Below are 26,804 nucleotides of genomic sequence, written 5' to 3' on the forward strand. Positions count from 1 at the left end.
TTTTGATAGAAATAACATTTTGACAAAATTTTTTATAGAAATAACATTTTGACAAATTTTCTATAGAAATTTTGACAAAATTTTTTATATATAAAATTTTGACAACATTTTCTATAGAAATTCAAATTTTCTCTAAAAATAAAATTTTCTATACAAATAAAATTTTGACAAAAATTTGACAAAATTTTCTATAGAAATTTTGACAACATTTTTTATATATAAAATTTTGACAACATTTTCTTCAAATTCAAATTTTCTCTTAAAATAAAATTTCCTATACAAATAAAATTTTGACAAATATTTCTATAGAAATAAATTTTTGACAACATTTTCCATAGAAATAAAATTTTAACAAAATTTTCTATAGAAATAGAATTTTGACATACATTTTCTATAATAAAATTTTGACAACATTTTCCATAGAAATAAAATTTTAACAAAATTTTCTACAGAAATAGAAGTTTTACAAAAATTTTCTATAGAAATAAAATTTTTACAAAATTTTCTACAGAAATAAAATTTTTACAAAATTTTCTACAGAAATAAAATTTTGACGAAATTTCTTTAGAAATAAAATTTTGACAAAATTGTCTCTAAAAATAAATTTTGAGAAAATTTTCTATAGACATATAAAATTTTGACAAAATATTCTGTAGAAACAAAATTTTGACAAAATTGCCTATGGAAATAAAATTTTGACAAAATTGATTTTCTAATCACTGTTCCACTATACCATTTACACACACACATCATTTTCACAGTATAGTAGAAATTGCATGCAAGTAATTCAGTTAATGGTATCGCATCATATACTATAACCAATTTTTGGACTGCACCCGCCGCGATTATATGGCCATGCACAGAAGTATGTATTTAAGTAGTGTTCTCTGTATCCGCTATACATGCAGTCAGCACCTCTTGCAAATTCACTTCCATTCGTGTATACCTCAGGGATGGAAAATACAATTTTTAAGAAAATACTAAAAAGGTATTTTTTACGAAAAAGTACTTTTCACTAAATTTCTGTTGCAAATCGAACCGGAGAAAAAGACATGTGACTTCGTTTAAACAAATATAACAAGCAAGTGGTGTGATTTTATTGAATGAACATGAATGAATGAAATGACAAATATAACAACAAATTTAGGCGGTAAAAAGACAAGTGTAACATAAAGCATAATGAATAAAAACAACTTGACAGTTAATGAAACATTGCACTTATCGATAAATCTATATAATAATTAATATGCACAGTGGATCCAACAAACACCTCCTCAATGTTTATTCACTGTCAAAAATAATCCAAAAATAATCCAAGTATATATACATATTTACAATATTCAAAAATATTAACAATTTCCAAATTCCAATTTTAACAATTTACAAATTTTTTCATGATTTTGTTTCGGTAGCGACTTTGTAAAAATATCAGCAATATTCCTATCAGATGGTACATATGACAAACATATTTCATTTAAGTTATACTTTTCTTTGATATAATGAAATCTAATATCTATATGTTTACTCCGCTTTAACGTCATATGGCTTTTCGTTAAATATTGAGCACCTTGATTGTCACAGTACAAAGTTGTAGGCTTCTTATTGATATCTTCGAGTTCCAATTCCATCAACAAACTTCGATGAAAAGACATTTCTTTTACAGCTTGAGACATAGCGATGTACTCTGCTTCCATCGAACTTAAAGCAACTACGTCTTGTTTCTTGGACTCCCATGCTATTGGACCACCTGCGAAGAATAGAACATATCCACTATAAGATTTACGATCAATAGCATTGGATCCCCAATCTGCATCAGAAAAACAACATAAACCATCTGCACCATCGAACGTTAGACTAAATTTGTGTGCTTTTAAATATCGAAGTACATGTTTTGCAGCAGTCATGTGCTCACGATGAGGATGTGAATTAAACTGTGATAACTTAGAAATTGTGTGAGCTATATCTGGTCTTGATATCGTAGCTAAATACATCAAACTCCCTATGAGTGATTGATAACATTTCGAATCCACAATTTCATTGCAATTTTCAGCTTTGCATTTCTTTAAAATAGTACCTGGAGGTATTGGAGTACTTGACGGCTTACAATTATCCATATTCCATTGTGCTAACATTTCATTTAAAAAACTGTTTTGATGAATTTTAATTTTTCCTCTAGGATCATGCCTCTCAATCTCCATTCCAAGATAATAGTCAACGGGACCTCGATCAATTACTTCAATATGTTGAGATAAATTCTGAAGAATTTCTTCCATCGATGTACTCGAACTACAGGCTAATAAAATGTCGTCGACATATAGAGCAATTATATTTACTTCTTTATCATTTCTCTTAATGAAAACACAACTATCGGTTTTGCATTGTCGAAAATCCATTTTTATCAAAATTTCATTTATCTTATGGTTCCACTGTCGTCCAGCTTGCTTGAGACCATAAAGTGATTTTTTCAGTTTACATACCTTGCTTTCTTCTCCTCTTACAATAAACATCTCAGGTTGTTTCATGTAAACATGGTTTTCAAGCTCTCCATTGAGATATACTGAGACTACATCAACGTGTTTGACCAACAATTTGTAGCGAACCGCTAATGCAAGTATAAGTCGAATCGTAGGTTGACGAATGACTGGAGCATAAGTTTCAAAATAGTCCAAATTTTGTCGCTGAAAACAGCCTTGTGCAACCAAACGGGCTTTATATTTTTCTATAGTTCCATCAGCTAAACGTTTTCTGGTAAATACCCATTTACAACCTATAACATTCGCATCTTTTGGTTTTTGTACTAATTCCCAGGTATTATTACGCTGTAGAGTGTCGTATTCGGCCTTCATTGCCAACTTCCATTTCTCCCACTCACTGGTGCTCATAGCTTCAGAAATTGTTTTTGGTTCAGCATCAAACTCTTTAATAACATCAATTTCTTGAATGCTTGTACCAGTGTTATATTTTTTTCGTGGTCTCCCAACAACACCTGTCCTAATGATAGCTGGTCTGCCTCTCTTTCTCTTTCCATTCTCATTGGCATTCTCTTCATAAAGAGAGTCATTTTCAATGATATCATTGCTCTCTATATTGTTTGTCAATGAATTGTTTATGAATGAATCATTTGCAACGTGGTTGTTTGATAGTGGCTGATCAATTTGTGGCATTGGCTCATCGTAATCATTGTATGATGTAACCGGTTCTTCGGTTATGTTTTCAATTTCGTTTGGGTTTTCATTCATAATATTTTCATTATTATTGCCCATACTAATAAATTCAAAAATATTTCCATATTCATCATTTTCAGATACATTGTTTTCAAATTCGTTTTCAAAAAATTTTACATCACGGGAGATAATTAATTTTCTCGTTTCCAAATTAAATAATCTGTAGCCTTTAGTATATGTTACCTTTTGTGTCCAATTTCGATCGTCCGGGACTTTTGTCAAGAACTACAGCTTTACATCCAAAAGTTTTAAAATATGATACGGATGGCTTTCGACCTGTAAATTTTTCATATGGTGTTATATTATTTAAAACTTTTGTTGGGGAGCGGTTCTTGATATAGACACTAGTATTTACGGCTTCTGCCCATAAGTATTTGGGTAATTTAGATTCCTCCAACAAGCAACGTGTCATCTCCATAATTGTTCGATTGGCTCTCTCACAAACACCATTCTGTTGTGGAGTGTATGCCACAGTGGTTTCGTGAACTATACCTCGTTCTTGCAAAAAATATTTAAATTCATTATTAACATATTCGGTTCCATTATCGCTTCTTAATCTTTTCAAATGGTAACCAGTTTGTCTCTCCATCTCTAATAAATAGGTCTTAAATACAGAAAATGCATCAGATTTAGCCTTCAAAAAATAAACAGAAATGTATCGACTATAGTCATCTATAAATGTTATAAAATACTGTGCACCTCCTTGCGATTTAAGTCGTATCGGACCGCAAACGTCCGTGTGCACCAATTCTAGTGGGCTATATGTCACAGTGGTTCCGACAGCTTTAAATGGTCGAACCGATATTTTGCATAATGAGCATGTAACACAATCTATAGGATTTTTAAAATTACCTTGTAAACCACGAACCATTTTTTCGTTTTCCAATTTCTTCAAATCATTGTAATTTAAATGTCCAAATCGTTTATGCCAAAGATTTTCCTTTTGGGATTCGGTCGTCAACATAGCGTATTCATTTTTGGATTTTATTTGATATAAACCATCCATAAGATGAGCATTAAATTGAAATTCATTATATCGGTCAAATATTTCGGCCTTTCTCTTTGAAAATTTTACGGTAAAACCATGTTCAGTCATTTTTCTAACTGAAAGAAAGTTAGATTTAAATTGAGGTACATACAAAACATTTTGAAGCTTATAAGATTTGTTCCAAAACTTTATATTTACATCTCCAATGGCTTGAACTTTAAAATTTTCACCAGATGCAAGCATGACATCGTCGTGGTATTCTTTCATACCTACAAATAAACATTTGTCTCGGCAAACGTGGGATGATGCACCACTGTCCAATATCCAATTTGAAAGATTTGATTGAGAAATTGCTGCATTCATGACACACATAGCAGAATTGTCTCTTTTAAATTGGAACTTGCACTCTGACTTAATGTGGCCTCTCCTTCCACAATTATAACATTTGACATTTTTATACTTATCTGGCTCATTTTTGGTGATGGATTTCTTTTTCTCATATTTATTTTGTTTACTACGCATTCCAAATATGTGATCACCGACATTATCACCTTTTTCCAGTCTCCTTTGCTCTTCCTCCAAAATTTTATTTTTTAGCACTTCGAGAGTGGGTAAAATATCTCGACTTTCGATGGCAACTACGAAATTTTCTAATTCTGATGGTAGACTACACAGTAAAAATATACTTAGCAATTCATCAGGAATTTTCACGTCTACATCTTTTAAATCGTCTGCCAAAGAACAAAAATTATTAATCTGAGGAGCATACTTTTCACCATGTTGAAATTTAAACCGCACAAATTGTTTAAACAAATGGACTTTCCTTGCTGGATCTTTTCCTTTGTAAACCTTCTCCAATTTTACCCAAGCATCTTTCGCAGATTTGCATGATTTGATGTGGATCAATTCTGATGGACGTACCGACAAAATAAGTGTGGCTAAAGCTTTACTATCTTTAACCTTCCATGCCTCCTTTTCTTCAGCTGTTGCAGACAGACTCAGAAAGGAATCGATGACTTCCCAGTAGTCTTGAGTTATCAAGAGACTCCGCATCTGGACAGACCACGATGCATAATTTTCAGAACTTAACTTTTCAATCTGAAAATTAGAACTCATTTTTCTCCGCCTTTTTTATTCGATTTTTCCTTTTAAATTTTAATTAATTTTTTTTTTTTTAATTAATTTTTTTTTTTATTTAACAACAATTATTCCAAAGTCTTAATTTTTGTTAACTGGATTACGCAACGGGTTCCCAACGTGATTCTGGGCCCATAACCTTTGTTGCAAATCGAACCGGAGAAAAAGACATGTGACTTCGTTTAAACAAATATAACAAGCAAGTGGTGTGATTTTATTGAATGAACATGAATGAATGAAATGACAAATATAACAACAAATTTAGGCGGTAAAAAGACAAGTGTAACATAAAGCATAATGAATAAAAACAACTTGACAGTTAATGAAACATTGCACTTATCGATAAATCTATATAATAATTAATATGCACAGTGGATCCAACAATTTCAATAAAAATTCCATTAAAAGAATCTTGTGAAGAGCTCCTTTGGACTGAATTTTAAAGAAAATAAAATTTTGTTTGTCAATTCCTCAATTTTAAATATTTTTTTAGTTGTATATCCGCTTACAAAGACTACTGTAATATAGTAATCACGGTTGCCACAGTTAATAGAATTCTAGTGTTTGGTAGATTAGTAGAATTCATGGTACTTCATAAATGTTCTGTAGATAATTTCTATTGAAATAAAATGTTGACAAAATTTTCTATAGAAATAAAATTTTGACAAAATTTTCTATAGAAATAAAATTTTGACGAAATTTTCTATAGAAATAAAATTTTGACAAAATTTTCTATAGAAATAAAATTTGACACAATTTTCCATAGAAATAAAATTTTTACGCAATTTTATATAGAAATAAACTTTTGACAAAATTTTATATAGAAATAAACTTTTGACAAAATTTTATATAGAAATAAACTTTTGACAAAATTTTATAAGAAATAAATTTTGACAAAATATATGGAAATAAATTTTGACAAAATATTATATGTAAATAAAATTTTGACAAATATTTCTATAGAAATAAAATGTTCATCAGAAATAAAATTTTGACTAAATTTTCTATAGATAAACAATTTTGACCTAATTTCCTATAAAAATAAAATTTTGACCAAATTTCCCATAAAAATAAAATTTTGACCAAGTTTCCCATAAAAATAAAATTTGACCAATTTTTTTTTTAATAAAATTTTGACAAAATATTCTATAGAAATAAAATTTTGACAAAATATTCTATGGGAAAAAATTTTAACAAAATTTTCATAAAAAATAAAATTTTGGCAAAATTTTCTAAAGAAACAAAATTTTGTCGAAATATTCTAAAGAAATAAAATTTTGTCAAAATATTCTAAAGAAATAAAATTTTGACAAAAATTTCTATACAAATAAAAATTTTCTGAAGAAATAAATTTGACTATGGCTTTTACAAAATCGAGATTTTCTTCCCGCATGAACTTGTCTGTTTGCCAAATTCGTAAAAGACTATTAGCAAATTTGTTAAAGACTTTCTCGAAATATTAAAATATTTTGTCAAAACTATTGTACCATAAATCTGATATCGGATAAAAAATGTATACACAAAAGGTCCTAAATCATTCGCGGGGGTACTACGGTACTGACCAAGGTGAAAAAGTATTGAAAAAAGTACTATAGTACTGCATTTTCCATCCCTGGTATACATGTGAAAATTTGTATGTGGGTGGACGTGTGTATTCTTGTGTTTCTCTGGATGCCTTTAACTTTGTTTTCCCAGTGATTGTTTGAATGTTATATTACTGAGATATGTGTGTGTGTATGTGTAAGACCATTGTGGCAACCACTGAAGCATGTCCCACTTTTATTAACTTAACAAAACGAGAGAGCCGGCAGCAGGAACTTGGTGTGTACAGTTTTTGCTTTGTTGAGTGTTCTTGGGTGCTTTCGATCTTAATATGGTGTTACAGACATCTCGTTGAAAAATCTCTTACACATCGTTAATGGTATTCAAAACTTCATTTTATTCGTTGCCATTTTATGGTCTTCTGGTATGAGTCGTCTTTGATTTTGGGAGGCTTGTAGGAGCAACTGTATTCTTTCGTATTGGTGAAGATAAAGCAGTGAATGAGTGAATGAATGATATGAGCGTGGATCGATGAGTAGTTAGCTAAAAAATCTACAATTAAAAAAGCAATTCTCAAGATCTTTTTGAGGTGATGGCCTACATTGAATAAAGTTAAGTGAACAATGAAATACTTCATAATGTTTTGAGAAAGTAAAGCCAAATTTATTTACTTTTCCCCAAATCGAGAGAGTTGAAATCACGATTATTACTCGAGCCATAAGTAATCTACCAAAATTCGGAGAGAACTTTACCCCAAAATCTTTTTTTTTTTCAAAATTTTATTTCTATAGAAATTTTTGACAAAATTTTATTTCTATAGAATATTTTGTCAAAAATTCATTTCTATAGAAAATTTTGTCAAAAATTTATTAATAGAAAATTTGGTCACAATTTTATTTCCATAGAAAATTTTGTCAAAATTTTATTTCCATAGAAAATGTTGTCAAAATTTTATTTCTACAGAAAATTTAGTCAAAATTTTATTTCTATAGAAAATTTTGTCAAAATTTTATTTATATATACAATTTTGTCAAAATTTTATTTCTATATACAATTTTTTACAAAATTTTATTTCTATAGAAAATTTTGTCAAAATTTTATTTCCATAGAAAATTTTGTCAAAAATTTATTAATAGAAAATTTTGTCACAATTTTATTTCCATAGAAAATTTTGTCAAAATTTTATTTCCATAGAAAATGTTGTCAAAATTTTATTTCTACAGAAAATTTTGTCAAAATTTTATTTCTATAGAAAATTTTGTCAAAATTTTATTTCCATAGAAAATGTTGTCAAAATTTTATTTCTACAGAAAATTTTGTCAAAATTTTATTTCTATAGAAAATTTTGTCAAAATTTTATTTCTGTATACAATTTTGTCAAAATTTTATTTCTATATACAATTTTTTACAAAATTTTATTTCTGTATACAATTTTGTCAAAATTTTATTTCCATAGAAAATGTTGTCAAAATTTTTTTTCTACAGAAAATTTTGTCAAAATTTTATTTCTATAGAAAATTTTGTTAAAATATTATTTCTATAGAAAGGATATTTTCAAAATTTTAGTTCTTTAGAAAATTGTGTACAATTTTTATTTTGTGGAAATTATTGATAAAATTTTATTCCTATTTAAAAAATATCAACTTGGTGAAAATGGAATAAAATTACAATCTTTTGTGTCAATGTTGGCCTGATCGGATACAAAAATGTATCCAAAATTGTATTTCTGTAGATGCATTTATCCAAATTTTAATTCTATAGAAAATTTTGTCCATATTTTGTTTCTATATTTAAATATAAAATTTTGTGAAAATTTTATTTCTATAGAAGATTTGTAAACATTTTATTTTTATAAAAAAGTTTGTCAAAATATTAGAAAAATTTTATTTCTATAGAAGATTTGTAAACATTTTATGTTTATAAAAAAGTTTGTCAAAATATTATTTCTATAGAAATTTGTGTCCATATTGTTTTTCTATATTTCTGTATAAAATTTCGTCAAAAGTTTATTTCTATAAAAATGTTTGTCAAAATTATATTGTTAAGGAATATTGTGTCAAAATTTTTTTTCAATAAAAATATTTTAAATATTTTTTTAAATATTTTTTTTAAATATTATGTCCAAATTTTATTTCTATATAAAAATTTTAAAAATGTCAATTTGATGAAAATGTTTAAAAACGATCAAATTCCATTGGATCCAACCATTGGATCTAAAGTAAAATTTTAAAATTTTTATGGACCAAGTTTGGTCTGATCGGAAACAAAAATTTATATAAAAAATTTTATTTCTATAGAAACATTTTGTTTCTATAGAAAATTTTGTCAATATTTTATTTCTATAAATTTTTTTTTATTTTGTTTCTATAGAAAATGTTATCCACAGATTTTTCTATATTTCTATATAAAATTTTGTCAACATTTTATTTTTATAGAAAATTCTGTCAAAATTTTATTTCTATAGAAAGTTTTGTTAAGTTGTTATTTCGATATAAAATTTTGTAAATATTTTATTTCTATAGAAATTTTTGTAAAAATTTTATTTCTATAGAAAATTTTGTCAAAATTCTATCTCTATAGAAAATTGTCATTTTTTATTTCTATAGCAAATTTTGTAAAAATGTTCTATAGAAAATTGTATCCAAATTTTAATCCTGTAGAAAATTTTGTCAACATATGATTTCTATAAAAAAGTATGTCCAACTTTTACTTCTATAGAAAATTTTGTCAAAATATTATTTTTATAGAAAATTCTGTTAAATTTTTTTATAGAAAATTTTATCAAATTTTTATTTCTATATAAAATTTTATCAAAATTTTATTTCTATAGAAAATTCTGTCAAAATTTTATTTCTATAGAAAATTTTGTCAAAATATTATTTTTATAGAAAATTCTGTTAAATTTTTTTTATAGAAAATTTTATCAAATTTTTATTTCTATATAAAATTTTGTCAAAATTTTATTTCTATAGAAAATTCTGTCAAAATTTTATTTCTGTAGAAAATTTTGTCAACATTTTGTTTCTTGTTATGATCTCGGTAATTCCGAAACGTGCGTCCATCCAACCATCTTGCAGTCTATAGGGCTTTGCCCAAATAAATTTGACAAACATTCTTTTGCTCTGTTAGTTCAGCTACTCTTGTAGTTTAGTCAACGCAATGGTTTTTAAGCTGACAAATAAAATTTTATTTCTATAGAAAATTTTATCCAAATTTAATCCTATAAAAATTTTGTCAAAATATGTTTACTATAAAAAATTTTATATTATTTCTATAAAAAATTATGTCGAAATTTTTTCTATACGCAAAATTTAAATTTATTGCAATAACTTCGAAAACTAAACGATGTTTATATATCACCTCAAAACACAGATTTTTTCAAAAAAAACTATGGTGTTCTATTCTGACCCAAAACTCATACTTATGCCAAATTTGAAGTTGAAATTAAATCAATTACTACCAAAAGTTGGCATCACCTTAAGAGAACTGAGAGAGTACAAAATGACACTGCTGAGCTATGAGGTAAATATTTTAAAAGATTGGTTTACATCGCACTTTTTTTTTTAGGAAACCAACCAAGAATCGAGAACAATAGGTTACATTTTACCAATTGGTATTAATTGACAGCAAATATTAATCGATTGAGATGTTCTCTACGAATATATAGCCTTTATGGGGTCCCTTAAACGACGATTTTACAAACGTTATAATAGGGATAGTGTATCCCTTCCTGCAAAAACAAAAAACCTACGTTGAAATTATCTTGTCTATTGAATTTTGGAAATAAATCGCTTTAAGTTTTTTTTTGTTTTTTTTTTTTTTTACAATTCCTGCTACATATATGTTTTTATTCGTTAACTTCAATTGCATTCGATTGTCATCAGAATACACTTACCTTGGGTGTTGCCACAGCATGAGCCCCATCATAGACATACAAATGATCATTACAATCCAATTGCAACATATCAAAGCGTAACATGAATCTCTGCAATATCGAATGCGTTTGAAAGGTGATGATACAGTCGAGATTACGTTCATTCTGTGACCATAGTACAGCGCCATCGATTTTTCTATAGAGCTGCTGTAAAAAATGATTTTTGCACAACGATTGCATGTAATCTGCAAGAAAAAAACAAACAACACGAAATGAATGAGTAAAGTTTTGTGCTATGGGGTTTTAAGTGTTACATGCAATTCGCTTATAGAAATATAATAATATAGGCTCTCGAAAAATAAACCAAAACAAACAAGTTCAATTTTGAAAATGGAAAGAAGAAGGCTAGGATACATAGATCTGTAACAAAAAACATATTTCATATTGTGGATATTTCTAAAATCTATAGCATATCTATAGCATATTACTGTGAGTATATTAAATCTGGTTTGGTTTTTTAGATTTTTCTCATAAAAATTCAGCTTGTGTAGATAAAATTAAAATTTCATAATTTAAGCGTATGGATAAATTTTAATTAATTTAGATATTGGGGTGCGTATTAGTAATTTGAATCTGTTTGGCCATATATGCGTATGGCCAAACAAAATAGCATAGAAATAGAAAATTTTGTCAAAATTTTATTTCAATAGAAAATTTTGTCAAAATTGTATTACTATAGAACATTTTGTCAAAAATTTATTTCTATAAAAATTTGTGACAAAACTTTATTTCTAGAGAAAATTTTGTCTAAATTTTATTTCTATAGAAAATTTTGTCAAAATTTTATTTCTAAAGAAAATTTTATATCTATAAAAAATTGTGACAAAAATTTATTTCTATACAAAATTTTTTCAAAATTTTATTTCAATAGAAAATTTTGTCAAAATTGTATTACTATAGAAAATTTTGTCAAAATTGTATTACTGTAGTAACCCAGCAAACAAAGCGTCGCCAAAAAAGTAATGAAAATGTTCTTTTTGGATCCGGAATTGTGCAAAATTCACGCAGAAGCGATGAATTTAACATGGGCTTGTCATAGGACGGAAGTCCTCCATTTCAACAGCCGCTGAACTGAATTTGCATCACATCTGTAGGTGTGATCCGATTTCAATGTTTTGGATGTAATATAAAAAATTCTGTGATATTTTGTCAAATAAATAATTTTTATAATTTATAATGGATTCTAACGCATGTCGGAAACGTTTGACCTCAAATATTTTCAAAAATTCACAATTTTTTAGATTGGATTTAGCATTTTTTTCGATGATTTGTACCATTTTATGAATTCTTACTCTGTTTTTAAACTATTTGAAATAAAAAAAGTTAAAATTACCCATTAAAAGTATGAAAAAAACCAAAATATAAAAAATTTAATTAAAAGAACTTCCTGGGTAGTTATAATAAAGAACATCGTTGGGAGTGCATCTTCTGAAAGTGGTTTTAAAGTTGTGCCTTTGAAAGAACTTCCAAATTTTTTTGCTGGGAAATTATGTCAAAATTTTATTTCTATAGAAACTTTTGTCAATATTTTATTGCTATAGAAATTTTTGCCAACATTTTATTTGTTTAGAAAATTTTATCATAATTTTATTTCTATAGAAAATTTTGTGTAAATTTTATTTCTATAGAAAATTTTGTGTAAATTTTATTTCTATAGAAAATTTTGTCAAAATTTTATTTCTAGAGAAAATTTTGTCAAAATTTTATTTCTATAAAAATTTGTGACAAAACTTTATTTCTAGAGAAAATTTTGTCAAAATTTTATTTCTATAGAAATTTTTGTCAAAATTGTATTACTATAGAACATTTTGTCAAAAATTTATTTCTATAAAAATTTGTGACAAAACTTTATTTCTAGAGAAAATTTTGTCTAAATTTTATTTCTATAGAAAATTTTGTCAAAATTTTATTTCTAAAGAAAATTTTATATCTATAAAAAATTGTGACAAAAATTTATTTCTATACAAAACTTTTTCAAAATTTTATTTCAATAGAAAATTTTGTCAAAATTGTATTACTATAGAAAATTTTGTCAAAATTGTATTACTGTAGCAACCCAGCAAACAAAGCGTCGCCAAAAAAGTAATGAAAATGTTCTTTTTGGATCCGGAATTGTGCAAAATTCACGCAGAAGCGATGAATTTAACATGGGCTTGTCATAGGACGGAAGTCCTCCATTTCAACAGCCGCTGAACTGAATTTGCATCACATCTGTAGGTGTGATCCGATTTCAATGTTTTGGATGTAATATAAAAAATTCTGTGATATTTTGTCAAATAAATAATTTTTATAATTTATAATGGATTCTAACGCATGTCGGAAACGTTTGACCTCAAATATTTTCAAAAATTCACAATTTTTTAGATTGGATTTAGCATTTTTTTCGATGATTTGTACCATTTTATGAATTCTTACTCTGTTTTTAAACTATTTGAAATAAAAAAAGTTAAAATTACCCATTAAAAGTATGAAAAAAAAACAAAATATAAAAAATTTAATTAAAAGAACTTCCTGGGTAGTTATAATAAAGAACATCGTTGGGAGTGCATCTTCTGAAAGTGGTTTTAAAGTTGTGCCTTTGAAAGAACTTCCAAATTTTTTTGCTGGGAAATTATGTCAAAATTTTATTTCTATAGAAACTTTTGTCAATATTTTATTGCTATAGAAATTTTTGCCAACATTTTATTTGTTTAGAAAATTTTATCATAATTTTATTTCTATAGAAAATTTTGTGTAAATTTTATTTCTATAGAAAATTTTGTGTAAATTTTATTTCTATAGAAAATTTTGTCAAAATTTTATTTCTAGAGAAAATTTTGTCAAAATTTTATTTCTATAAAAATTTGTGACAAAACTTTATTTCTAGAGAAAATTTTGTCAAAATTTTATTTCTATAGAAATTTTTGTCAAAATTGTATTACTATAGAACATTTTGTCAAAAATTTATTTCTATAAAAATTTGTGACAAAACTTTATTTCTAGAGAAAATTTTGTCTAAATTTTATTTCTATAGAAAATTTTGTCAAAATTTTATTTCTAAAGAAAATTTTATATCTATAAAAAATTGTGACAAAAATTTATTTCTATACAAAATTTTTTCAAAATTTTATTTCAATAGAAAATTTTGTCAAAATTGTATTACTATAGAAAATTTTGTCAAAATTGTATTACTGTAGCAACCCAGCAAACAAAGCGTCGCCAAAAAAGTAATGAAAATGTTCTTTTTGATCCGGAATTGTGCAAAATTCACGCAGAAGCGATGAATTTAACATGGGCTTGTCATAGGACGGAAGTCCTCCATTTCAACAGCCGCTGAACTGAATTTGCATCACATCTGTAGGTGTGATCCGATTTCAATGTTTTGGATGTAATATAAAAAATTCTGTGATATTTTGTCAAATAAATAATTTTTATAATTTATAATGGATTCTAACGCATGTCGGAAACGTTTGACCTCAAATATTTTCAAAAATTCACAATTTTTTAGATTGGATTTAGCATTTTTTTCGATGATTTGTACCATTTTATGAATTCTTACTCTGTTTTTAAACTATTTGAAATAAAAAAAGTTAAAATTACCCATTAAAAGTATGAAAAAAAACCAAAATATAAAAAATTTAATTAAAAGAACTTCCTGGGTAGTTATAATAAAGAACATCGTTGGGAGTGCATCTTCTGAAAGTGGTTTTAAAGTTGTGCCTTTGAAAGAACTTCCAAATTTTTTTGCTGGGAAATTATGTCAAAATTTTATTTCTATAGAAACTTTTGTCAATATTTTATTGCTATAGAAATTTTTGCCAACATTTTATTTGTTTAGAAAATTTTATCATAATTTTATTTCTATAGAAAATTTTGTGTAAATTTTATTTCTATAGAAAATTTTGTGTAAATTTTATTTCTATAGAAAATTTTGTCAAAATTTTATTTCTAGAGAAAATTTTGTCAAAATTTTATTTCTAGAGAAAATTTTGTCAAAATTTTATTTCTATAGAAATTTTTGTCAAAATTTTATTTCTAAAGAAAATTTTATCAAAATTTTATTTCTATAAAAATTTGTGACAAAACTTAATTTCTATAGAAAATTTTTTTCAAAATTTTATTTCAATAGAAAATTTTGTCAAAATTGTATTACTATAGAAAATTTTGTCAAAAATTTATTTCTATAGCAAACTATGTAAAAATTTTATTTCTATAGAAAATTTTGTCAACATTTGATTGCTATAGAAATTTTTGCCAAAATTTTATTTGGTTAGAAAATTTTGTCATATTTTATTTCTATAGAAAATTTTGTCAAAATTTTATTTATATATAATTTTGTCAACATTTTATTTTTGTGGAAAATTATTATTCTATAGAAATAAAATGTTGACAAAATTTTCTATAGAAATAAAATTTTGAAAAAATTTTCTATAGAAATAAAATTTTGACAAAATATTCTATAGAAATTAAGTATTGACAATATTTTCCATAGAAATAAAATGTTGTATTTCTATGGAAAATATTGTCAATACTTAATTTCTATAGAATATTTTGTCAAAATTTTATTTCTATAGAAAATTTTGTCAAAATTTTATTTCTATACAATATTTTGTCAAAATTTTATTTCTATAGAAAATTTTGTCAAAATTTTATTTCTATAGAAAATTTTGTCAACATTTTATTTCTATAGACTATTTGGTAAAAATTTTAGTTTTATGGAAAATTTGGTAAAAAATTTTATTTCTATAGAAAACTGTATCAAACTTTCATTTCTATAGAAAATTTTGTAAAAATTTTATTTCTATAGATGAAATATTTCTATAGATGTAGAAATGTAGTCAACATTTTATTTCTGTGGAAAATTATGTCAACATTTTATTTCTATGGAAAATTTTGTCAAGATTTAATTTCTATAGAATATTTTGTCAAGATTTTATTTCCATAGAAAATGTTGTCAACATTTTATTTCTATAGAAAATTTGGGAGCCACCGTGGTGCAATGGTTAGCATGCCCGCCTTGCATACACAAGGTCGTGGGTTCGATCCCTGCTTCGACCGAACACCACAAAGTTTTTCAGCGGTGGATTATCCCACCTCAGTAATGCTGGTGACATTTCTGAGGGGTTTCAAAACTTCTCTAAGTGGTTTCACTGCAATGTGGAACGCTGTTCGGACTCGGCTATAAAAAGGAGGTCCCTTGTCATTGAGCTTAACATGAAATCGAGCAGCACTCAGTGATAAGAGAGAAGTTCACCAATGTGGTATCACAATGGACTGAATAGTCCAAGTGAGCCTGATACATCGGGCTGCCACCTAACCTAACCTAACCTTTTATAGAAAATTTTGTCAAATTTTTTTTGCTATAGAAATGTTTGCCAAAATTTTATTCTATAGAAAATTTGGTCATAATTTTATTTCTATATAAAATTTTGTCAAAATTTTATTTCTATAGAAAATTTTATTTCTGTGGAAAATTTTGTCAACATTTTATTTCTATAGAAAATATTGCCAAAATTTTCATTCTATAGAAAATGTTGTCAAAATTTTATTTCTACGGAAACTTTTGTCAAAATTTTATTTCTGTGGAAACTTTTGTCAAAACTTTATTGCTATAGAATATTTTGTCAAAATTTTATTTCTATAGAAAATTTTATTTCTATAGAAATTTTGTCAAAATTTGTATTTAAACATTTGGGTAAATTTTAACGCATTTCGATATTGCGTTATTTTATGGCAAATATTTGCTTTTTTAATAAAAATAAATTAAATTTTGGCATCCGTTTAACGATGCCTTTTTTTCTGTGCACTTATATTCAGCGTCATTTTCGTTTACGAAAATAATTACTTCTTGGAATTTCCTAAAAAAACAAATCATGCCGTATTTTTATTATTTTAAGAATCAAGCAGCAAGGGCCACAGCATTGATAAAATCACAACAAAAATGACATCTGAAAACTATGACAACTACAAACAGCATTGTTTTAAGAGAGACAAGATTTGTCTGTGAGCGAGTGTGTGTGTTTCTTTCAAAGGGAACGAAGAATAATTATCTGAAAGCCCAAAAGTTTTTCTTCAAGAAGAATTTTTCTTTACAAAAATAAACTGAATGAACCCCATCCCCCAATTCCAACCCCCTCACTCCATCCCTTTGTTTTCATTCCTGGTGCATTGTTGTTTGCTTTATACAAAACTTCGTGAAAATGTTCAGCATACTTTTAGGTGCTTCCTATGTGATTATACTACGTGCATACCAGTTGCCAGAAAGAGATGTAAACTGAATGCTCTACGTGCGTAAGGTAATATTCATAAGAAATTACGACTTGAAATTAACCTAGAGAGAAATTAGAAGGGAAGTTTTTGAACATGAACATTTCCAGCAACAAATTGTTCTATAGCTGATAACAGCTATGGCAGATGACGGCGAAGTAAAAAAAAAATACAATGAACAAATTAACATCTTTTTTTTTTGTTTGTGTATATTAAACTTTTGGTATTTCTGACATTATGTTCTTGTTTAAAATTTCGTTAATTTATTTTGAAAATGAGACAACAAGAATCCATGTTTCAAGGAGTAAATTGTAAGGCTTTAAATGATAGGAATGTTTGTTTTTTATATATTTAAGTTTGTAACTTTTTCTAAAATCAATTTTGTTTTTTATTTCCAATTTTGTTTTGTTATAAATGGCTGGAAATATAATAAAACCCAGGTTGGCCAATAAAGGGTTTAAAAAAAGAAAATTTCTTAGGATTTTTGCTATGACATTTGCCTACTTAAACTGTCAATCATTTATTACAGTAAAGTGGAAACCCCCTTCCACCCTTTAGAGTTTATTTTGGTGGGTCTCTTTACATCCTAGCTTAATCTCTTGAAATGCTCTAGATATTTAAGTGTTTCCAATGGCTATACTCTTGGAATATGCCGTTATTCTCTCTCTCTCCTTATCTTTCACTCTCCCTCTCACCGTTTCTGTTTCGGTATAGTGTAGTATCAGGCATTTGATATGCAATGTCTTGCTTGCTTTTTACGGCAATTATGTGGGAAAAATTTTTAGCGACATTGTCATTGTGTTAATGGTGTGACCAAGAGAGCACTGGCAAGTTAAAATCTAAAAGAGTATACCTGACCAAACGTATCATAGGGCAGTTCTCATAGTTTTAATATTCCTAAACTCAAAAACAAAACAAACAAAAATAATAATAATAATAAAATTTAAACAAAAAAAAAAAAAAAAACTATAGAAATAGATATTTGACAAAATTTACTATAGATATACAATTTTGAGAATATTTTCTCTATCAATAAAATTTTGAGAAAATTTTTTCTATCAATAAAATTTTGAGAAAAATTTCTCTATCAATAAAATTTTGAGAAAATTTTCTCTATCAATAAAATTTTGAGAAAATTTTATATATCAATAAAATTTGAGATAATTTTATATATCAATAAAATTTTGACAAAAATTTCTCTATCAATAAAATTTTGACAAAAATTTCTCTATCAAAAAAATTTTTTTAGAAAATTTTATCTATCTATAAAATTTTGAAAAAACGTTCTCTATCAATAAAATTTTGAGAAAATTTACTCTATCAATAAAATTATTAGAAAAATTTCTATAGAAATAAAATTTTGACAAAAATTTCTCTATCCTTAAAATTTGAGAAAATTTTCTCTATCAATAAAATTTTGAGAAAAAATGTCGCTATCAATAAAATTTTGAGAAATTTTTCTACAGAAATAAAATTTTGAGAGAAATTTCTATAGAAATAGAATTTTGAAAAAATTTTCTATAGAAATAAAATTTTTACAAAATTTCCTATAGAAATAAAATTTTGGCAAAATTTTCTATAGAAGTTAAAATTCTAAGAAAATTTTTTATAGAAATAAAATTTCGACAAAATTGTCTATAGAAATAAAATGTTGGCGAAATTTTCTACAGAAGTTAAAATTTTGAGAAAATTTATTACATAAATAAAATTTTGACAAAATTTTCTATAGAAGTTAAAATTTTGAGAAAATTTTCTATAGAAACAAAATTTTTAAGAAAATTTGGAAAAAGAAGAAATAAAATTTTGAAAACATTTTCCATAGAAATAAAACTTAGAGAAAATTTTCTATCGCAATTAAATGTTGACAAAATGTTCTATAGAAATACAAATTTTATCAAAAATCTTCTATAAAAATAAAATTTTGATTAAATTTTCTATAGAAATAAAATTTTGAAAAAAAAAATTCTATAGAAATAAAATTTTGACAAAATTTTCTATAGAAATAAAATTTTGACAATATTTTCTATAGAAATAAAATTTTGAGAAATTTCTATGGAAATAACATTCTGACAAAATTTTCTGTAGAAGTTAAAACGTTGACAAAATTTTCTGTAGAAATAAAATTTTGAGAACATTTTCTATAGAAATAAAATATAGTACAGTATCAGGCATTTGATATGCAATGTCTTGCTTGTTTTTACGGCAATTATGTGGGAAAAATTTTTAGCGACATTGTCATTGTTGTGATCAAGAGAGCACTGGCAAGTTAAAATCTAAAAGAGTATACCTGACCAAACGTATCATAGGGCAGTTCTCATAGTTTTAATATTCCTAAACTCAAAAACAAAACAAACAAAAATAATAATAATAATAAAATTAAAAAAAAAAGCTATAGAAATAGATATTTGACAAAATTTACTATAGATATACAATTTTGAGAATATTTTCTCTATCAATAAAATTTTGAGAAAATTTTTTCTATCAATAAAATTTTGAGAAAAATTTCTCTATCAATAAAATTTTGAGAAAATTTGATATATCAATAAAATTTTGACAAAAATTTCTCTATCAATAAAATGTTGACAAAAATTTCTCTATCAAAAAAAATTTTTGAGAAAATTTTATCTATCTATAAAATTTTGAAAGAATGTTCTCTATCAATAAAATTTTGAGAAAATTTATTCTTTCAATAAAATTATGAGAAAAATTTCTATAGAAATAAAATTTTGACAAAAATTTCTCTATCATTAAAATTTAAGAAAATTTTCTCTATCAATAAAATTTTGAGAAAATTGTCGCTATCAATAAAATTTTGAGAAAATTTTCTACAGAAATAAAATTTTGAGAAAAATTTCTATAGAAATAGAATTTTGAAAAAATTTTCTATAGAAATAAAATTTTGGCAAAATTTTCTATAGAAGTTAAAATTCTGAGAAAATTTTTTATAGAAATAAAATTTTGACGATCTATAGAAAAAAAAAAATGTTGGCGAAATTTTCTACAGAAGTTAAAATTTTGAGAAAATTTATTACATAAATAAAATGTTGACAAAATTTTCTATAGAAGTTAAAATTTTGAGAAAATTTTTTATAGAAACAAAATTTTTAAGAAAATTTAGAAAAAAAAATAAATAAAATTTTGAAAACATTTTCCATAGAAATAAAAAAAAAATTTCTATCGAAATTAAATTTTGACAAAAGTTTCTATAGAAATACAAATTTTATCAAAAATCTTCTATAAAAATAAAATTTTGATTAAATTTTCTATAGAAATAAAATTTTGAAAAAAAATCTATAGAAATAAAATTTTGACAAAATTTTCTACAGAAATAAAATTTTGACAATATTTTCTATAGAAATAAAATTTTGAGAAATTTCTATGGAAATAACATTCTGACAAAATTTTCTGTAGAAGTTAAAACGTTGACAAAATTTTCTGTAAAAATAAAATTTTGAGAACATTTTCTATAGAAATAAAATATAGTATAGTATCAGGCATTTGATATGCAATGTCTTGCTTGCTTTTTACGGCAATTATGTGGGAAAAAATTTTAGCGACATTGTCATTGTGTTAATGGTGTGATCAAGAGAGCACTGGCAAGTTAAAATCTAAAAGAGTATACCTGACCAAACGTATCAAGGGGCAGTTCTCATAGTTTTAATATTCCTAAACTCCAAAACACAAAAAAAAAAAAATAATAATAATAAAATTAAAAAAAATCTATAGAAATAGATATTTGACAAAATTTGCTATAGATATAAAATTTTGAAAAAAATTTCTCTATCAAAAAAAATGTTGAGAAAATTTTATCTATCTATAAAATTTTGAAAAAATGTTCTCTATCAATAAAATTTTGAGAAAATTTACTCTATCAATAAAATTATGAGAAAAATTTCTATAGAAATAAAATTTTGTCAAAAATTTCTCTATCATTAAAATTTGAGAAAATTTTCTCTATCAATAAAATTTTGAGAAAATTGTCGCTATCAATAAAATTTTGAGAAAAATTTCTATAGAAATAGAATTTTGAAAAAATTTTCTATAGAAATAAAATTTTGACAAAATTTCCTATAGAAATAAAATTTTGGCAAAATTTTCTATAGAAGTTAAAATTCTGAGAACATTTTTTATAGAAATAAAATTGTGACGAAAATTTCTCTATCAATAAAATTTGAGAAAATTTTCTGTATCAATAAAATTTGAGAAAATTTTCTGTATCAATAAAATTTTGAGAAAATTTTCTCTATCAATAAAATTTTGAGCAAATTTTCTATAGAAATAAAAAACATTTTCCATAGAAATAAAACTTAAAACTTTTGAAAACATTTTCCATAAAAATAAAACTTAGAGAAAATTTTCTATCGAAATTAAATTTTGACAAAATTTTCTATAGAAATACAAATTTTATCAAAAATCTTCTGTAAAAATAAAATTTTGATAAAATTTTCTATAGAAATAAAATTTTGAAAAAATTTTCTATAGAAATAAATTTTTGACAAAATTTTCTAAAGAAATAAAATTTTGACAATATTTCCTATAGAAATAAAATTGTAAGAAAATTTCTATGAAAATAACATTCTGACAAAATTTTCTGAAGAAGTTAAAATGTTGACAAAATTTTCTGTAGAAATAAAATTTTGACAAAATTTTTTATATAAATTAAATTTTGAGAAAACTTTCTATAGAAATAAAATTTTTCTAAAGAAATAAAATCACAAAATTTTCTATAAAAATAAAATTTTGTCAAACAATTTCTATTGAAATAAAATTTTTATCAAATTTTCGATGGAAATAAAATTTTGGCAAAATTTTCCATAAAAATAAAGTTTCAGAAAGTGTTCTATAGTAATAATTTTTTTCCAAAAAATTTCTATAGAAATAAAATTTTTTGCAAAATTTTCTCTAGAAATAAAATTTTGACCAAATTTTCAATAGTAATAAAATTTCTTTGGAGAACCTGTCGAAAAGCTCTAGGACATCACTGCTAAACATTGAAAGAACTATGCTGTAATGGTATTTAGATATATACGTATATAGCCCCTAGATGTTGGAGCTGTTAATGCTGGCACAATTGACTATAATGCTTTTAAGCATCCTCTGCCCCCACTCTCTCCCTCCTACTCACTCTTATGGCCTTTGCGTGTGTTTTCATGTCTGTTCCCATTGATAATGGTTGCCGGAAATACCATTGAAACAAACTTAGTAGTTAGTGCCATGGGTTACAAAGGATGCTGGTTGTCTGACGACACTCTATTGGTGCTACATGACCAAACACCGTGAACATTAATTGCCTAAATGACAGTTGGAATGAATCTCACGAGGTATTGCGATTTCATCTCAAAATGTCACAATGCCCATAAAGAAATTTTTGCTCCAAGAAACTTTTCTTTTGAATTTTTTATTACAATGATTTCTTCTCATTATTATGCACAAGATGGGCGGGCCAAGAATGACATATAGCAAATATCTTTCAATACTGGCATAGCCTTTAACAGTTTACTGAAAAGGCAAGGCAATGCAAAATAGTTGGTGAAGAAATACAAGTTCATGTCTATGGGGCTAAAATGCAAAAAAAAAAATCCATTGCGATTGCCAAGGGTGGGGTGGGCTGTTTGGGGGGTCGGGGCTGAGGTGACAAATTAAAAGTTTGACAGACATTAACATTTATTATGGATGGTAATAATCTTAAGTGAAGGAAAAATGAACAACTATGACAAAAAATTTGTTGGCAAACTCTGTCAACGACTCATTTGAAGGAGAAATATTTCATAGATACAACGCTGATTTTGGAATGGAATTTCAGACAAATTAAATTCTAGGGTAAGGGTTGTCTTTACAATAAAATAAGGTGATTTGAGTTTATTTTTATACCTCACCATAACCAGAGGATGGTGATGGGGGTATAATATTTTATTTCTATAAACAATTTTATTAACGTTTTATTTCTATAGAAAATTTTATCAAAATTTTATTTTTATAGAACATTTTGTCAAAATTTTATTTCTATAGAAAATTTTGTCAAAATTTTATTTCTGTAGAAAGTTTTGTCAACATTTTATTTCTATAGATAATTTTGTCAAACTTTTATTTCTATAGAAAATTTTGTCAAAAATTTATTTCTATAGAAAATGTTGTCAAAATTTTATTTCTATAGAAAATGTTGTCAAAATTTTATTTCTATAGAAAATTTTGTCAAAATTTTATCTCTATAGAAAATTTTCACAAAATTATATTTCTAAAAAAATTTTATCAAAATTTTATCTCTATAGAAAATTTTCACAAAATTTTATTTCTAAAGAAAATTTTATCAAAAATTTATTTCTATAGATAATTTTGTCAAACTTTTATTTCTATAGAAAATATTGTCAAAAATTTATTTCTATAGAAAATGTTGTCAAAATTTTATTTCTATAGAAAATGTTGTCAAAATTTTATTTCTATAGAAAATTTTGTCAAAATTTTATTTCTATAGAAAATGTTGTCAAAATTTTATTTCTATAGAAAATTTTGTCAAAATTTTATCTCTATAGAAAATTTTCACAAAATTATATTTCTAAAAAAATTTTATCAAAATTTTATCTCTATAGAAAATTTTCACAAAATTTTATTTCTAAAGAAAATTTTATCAAAAATTTATTTCTATATTTTTACAAAAATTTATTTCTAAAATAAATTTTGACAAATTTTTATTTCTACAGAAACTTTTGTCAACATTTTATTTCTACAGAAAATTTTGTCAAAATTTTATTGATAGAGAGACTTTAGTCAAATTTTTATTTCTATACAAATTTTGTCAAAATTTTATTTTTACAGAAAATTTTGTCATTATTTTAATTCTATAGAAAATGTTGTCAAAATTTTATTTCTATAGAAAATTTTGTCAAAATTTTATCTCTATAGAAAATTTTCACAAAATTATATTTCTAAAAAAATTTTATCAAAATTTTATCTCTATAGAAAATTTTCACAAAATTTTATTCCTAAAGAAAATTTTATCAAAAATGTATTTCTATATTTTGACAAAAATTTATGTCTATAGTAAATTTTGACAAATTTTTATTTCTACACAAACTTTTGTCAACATTTTATTTCTATAGAAAATTTTGTCAAAATTTTATTGATAGAGAAGCTTTTGTCAAATTTTTATTTCTATAAAAATTTTGTCAAAATTTTATTTTTACAGAAAATTTTGTCATTATTTTATTTCTATAGAAAATTTTGTCAAAATTTTATTTTTATAGACAATGTTCTTCCTATAGAAAATTTTGTCAAAATTTTATTTCTATAGAAAATTTTGTCAACATTTTATTTCTATCGAAAATTTTGTCAAAAGTTTATTTCTATAGAAAATTTTGTCAAAATTTTTATACCCTGCGCCACACTGTGGAACAGGGTATTATAAGTTAGTGCATATGTTTGCAACACCCAGAAGGAGACGAGATAGACATATGGTGTCTTTGGCAAAAATGCTCAGAGTGGGCTCCTGAGTCGATATAGCCATGTCTGTCTGTCCGTGAACACATTTTTGTAATCAAAGTCTAGGTCGCAGTTTTAGTCTAATCGATTTCAAATTTGGCACAAGTATGTGTTTTGGCTCAGAATAGAACCCTATTGATTTTGGAAGAAATCGGTTCAGATTTAGATATAGCTCCCATATATATATTTCGCCCGATATGGACTTATATGGTCCCAGAAGCCAGAGTTTTACCCTAATTTGCTTAAAATTTTGTACAAGAAGAACAATTAGTACCATAGTCAAGAGTGCCAAATTTTATTGAAATCGGTTCAGATTTAGATATAGCTCCCATATATATCTTTCGCCCTATATGGACTAATACGGTCCCAGAAGCCAGAGTTTTATCCCAATTTGGTTGAAATTTTGCACTAGGAGTACAATTAGTAGTGTAGTCAAGTGTGCCAAATTTTATTTAAATCGGTTCAGATTTAGATATAGCTCTCATATATATCGTTCGCCCGATTTACATTCATATGACCACAGAGGCCAATTTTTTTGCTTCGATTTAGTTGACAATTTGCACAGGGAGTAGAATTAGCTTTATAGCTATGCGTGCTAAATTTGGTTGAAATCGGTTCAGATTTATATATATCTCCCATATATAGCTCTCGCCCGATTTACACTCATATGACCACAGCGGCCAATTTTTAACTTCGATTTAGTTGAAATTTTGCACAGGGAGAAGAATTAGCATTGTAGCTATGCGTGCCAAATTTGGTTGAAATCGCTTCAGATTTAGATATAGCTCCCATATATATGTTTTTCTGATGTCGACAAAAATCGTCCAAATACCAACATTTTCCTTGTAAAATCGCCACTGCTTAGTCTAAAAGTTATAAAAATGACTCTAATTTTCCTCAACTTCTAATACATATATATCGAGCGATAAATCATAAATAAAATTTTGCGAAGTTTCCTTAAAATTGCTTCAGATTTAATTGTTTCCCATATTTTTTTACTAAAATTATGTTCCACCCTAGTGCATTAGCCAACTTAAATTTTGAGTCATTAGATTTTGTAAAAGTCTATCAAATTCTGTCCAGATCGAGTGATATTTAAATGTATGTATTTGGGACAAACCATTATATATAGGCCCCAACACATTTGACGGATGTGATATGGTATCGAAAATTTAGATCTACAAAGTGGTGCAGGGTATAATATAGTCGGCCCCGCCCGACTTTAGACTTTCCTTACTTGTTTTTCTATAGAAAATGTTGTCAAAATGTTATTTCTATAAAGAATTTTGTCAACATTTTATTTCTATAGAAAATTTTCTCAAAATTTTATTTCTATAAGAAATTTTGTCAAAATGTTTTTTATATGAAACTTTGTAAATTTTTATACCCACCACCATAAAATGGTGACGGGGGTATAATAAGTTCATCATTCCGTTTGTAACACATCGAAATATCGATTTCCGACTATATAAAGTATATATATTCTTGATCAGGGAGAAATTCTAAGACGATATAAGCATGTCCGTCTGTCCGTCTGTCTGTTGTAATCACGCTGCAGCCTTCAATAATGGCGCCATCGTCCCGAAATTTGGCACAGATTAGTTTTTTGTTTGCAGGCAGGTCAAGTTCTAAGATGGGCTATATCGGTCCAAGTTTTGATATAGTCCCCATATAAACCGACCTCCCGATTTGGGGTTCTTGGGCCTATAAAAACCGTAGTTTTTATCAGATTTGCCGGAAATTAGAAATCTAGAGGTATTTTGGGACCATAAAGAGGTGTGTCAAAAATGGTCCGTATCGGTCCATGTTTTAGTATAGCCCCCATATAGACCGACCTCCCGATTTTGCTTCTTAGGCGTCTAGAAACAGTATTTTCTATCCGATTTGTCTGAAATTGAAAATCCAGAGGTATTTTAGGACCATAAGGAGGTGTGTCGAAAATCGTTCGTATCGGTCCATGTTTTGATATAGCCCCCATATAGACCGATCTCCCGATTTTGTTTCGTGGGCGTCTAGAAACTATATTTACCATCCGATTTGCCTGAAATTGGAAATCTAGAGGTATTGTGGGACTATAAAGAGGTGTGTTGAAAATGGTCCATATCGGTCCATGTTTTGGTATAGCCCCCATATAGACCGATCTCTCGATTTTGCTTCTTACGCGCCTAGAAACAATATTTTCTATCCGATTTGTATGAAATTGAAAATCTAAAGGTATTTTGGGGCCATAAAGAGGTGTGTCGACAATGGTCCGCAT

At 26.0% G+C, this 26,804-nt stretch overlaps 1 protein-coding gene across 2 annotated transcripts in view; it reads right to left on the reverse strand.

Annotated features, from left to right (window-relative positions):
• Window positions 1-26,804, reverse strand: part of loaf (low-density lipoprotein receptor domain containing lost and found) — a 242,989-nt gene that overhangs the window by 87,752 nt on the left and 128,433 nt on the right. For both annotated transcript variants that reach the window (XM_075305963.1, XM_075305964.1), the window contains exon 3: window positions 10,787-11,010. In XM_075305963.1, coding sequence (XP_075162078.1) covers window positions 10,787-11,010 — 224 coding nt within the window. The remainder of the gene's footprint in view (window positions 1-10,786; window positions 11,011-26,804) is intronic.

Source organism: Haematobia irritans, chromosome 4 (genome assembly GCF_050003625.1).
Source record: "Haematobia irritans isolate KBUSLIRL chromosome 4, ASM5000362v1, whole genome shotgun sequence".
Lineage (NCBI taxonomy): Eukaryota > Metazoa > Arthropoda > Insecta > Diptera > Muscidae > Haematobia > Haematobia irritans.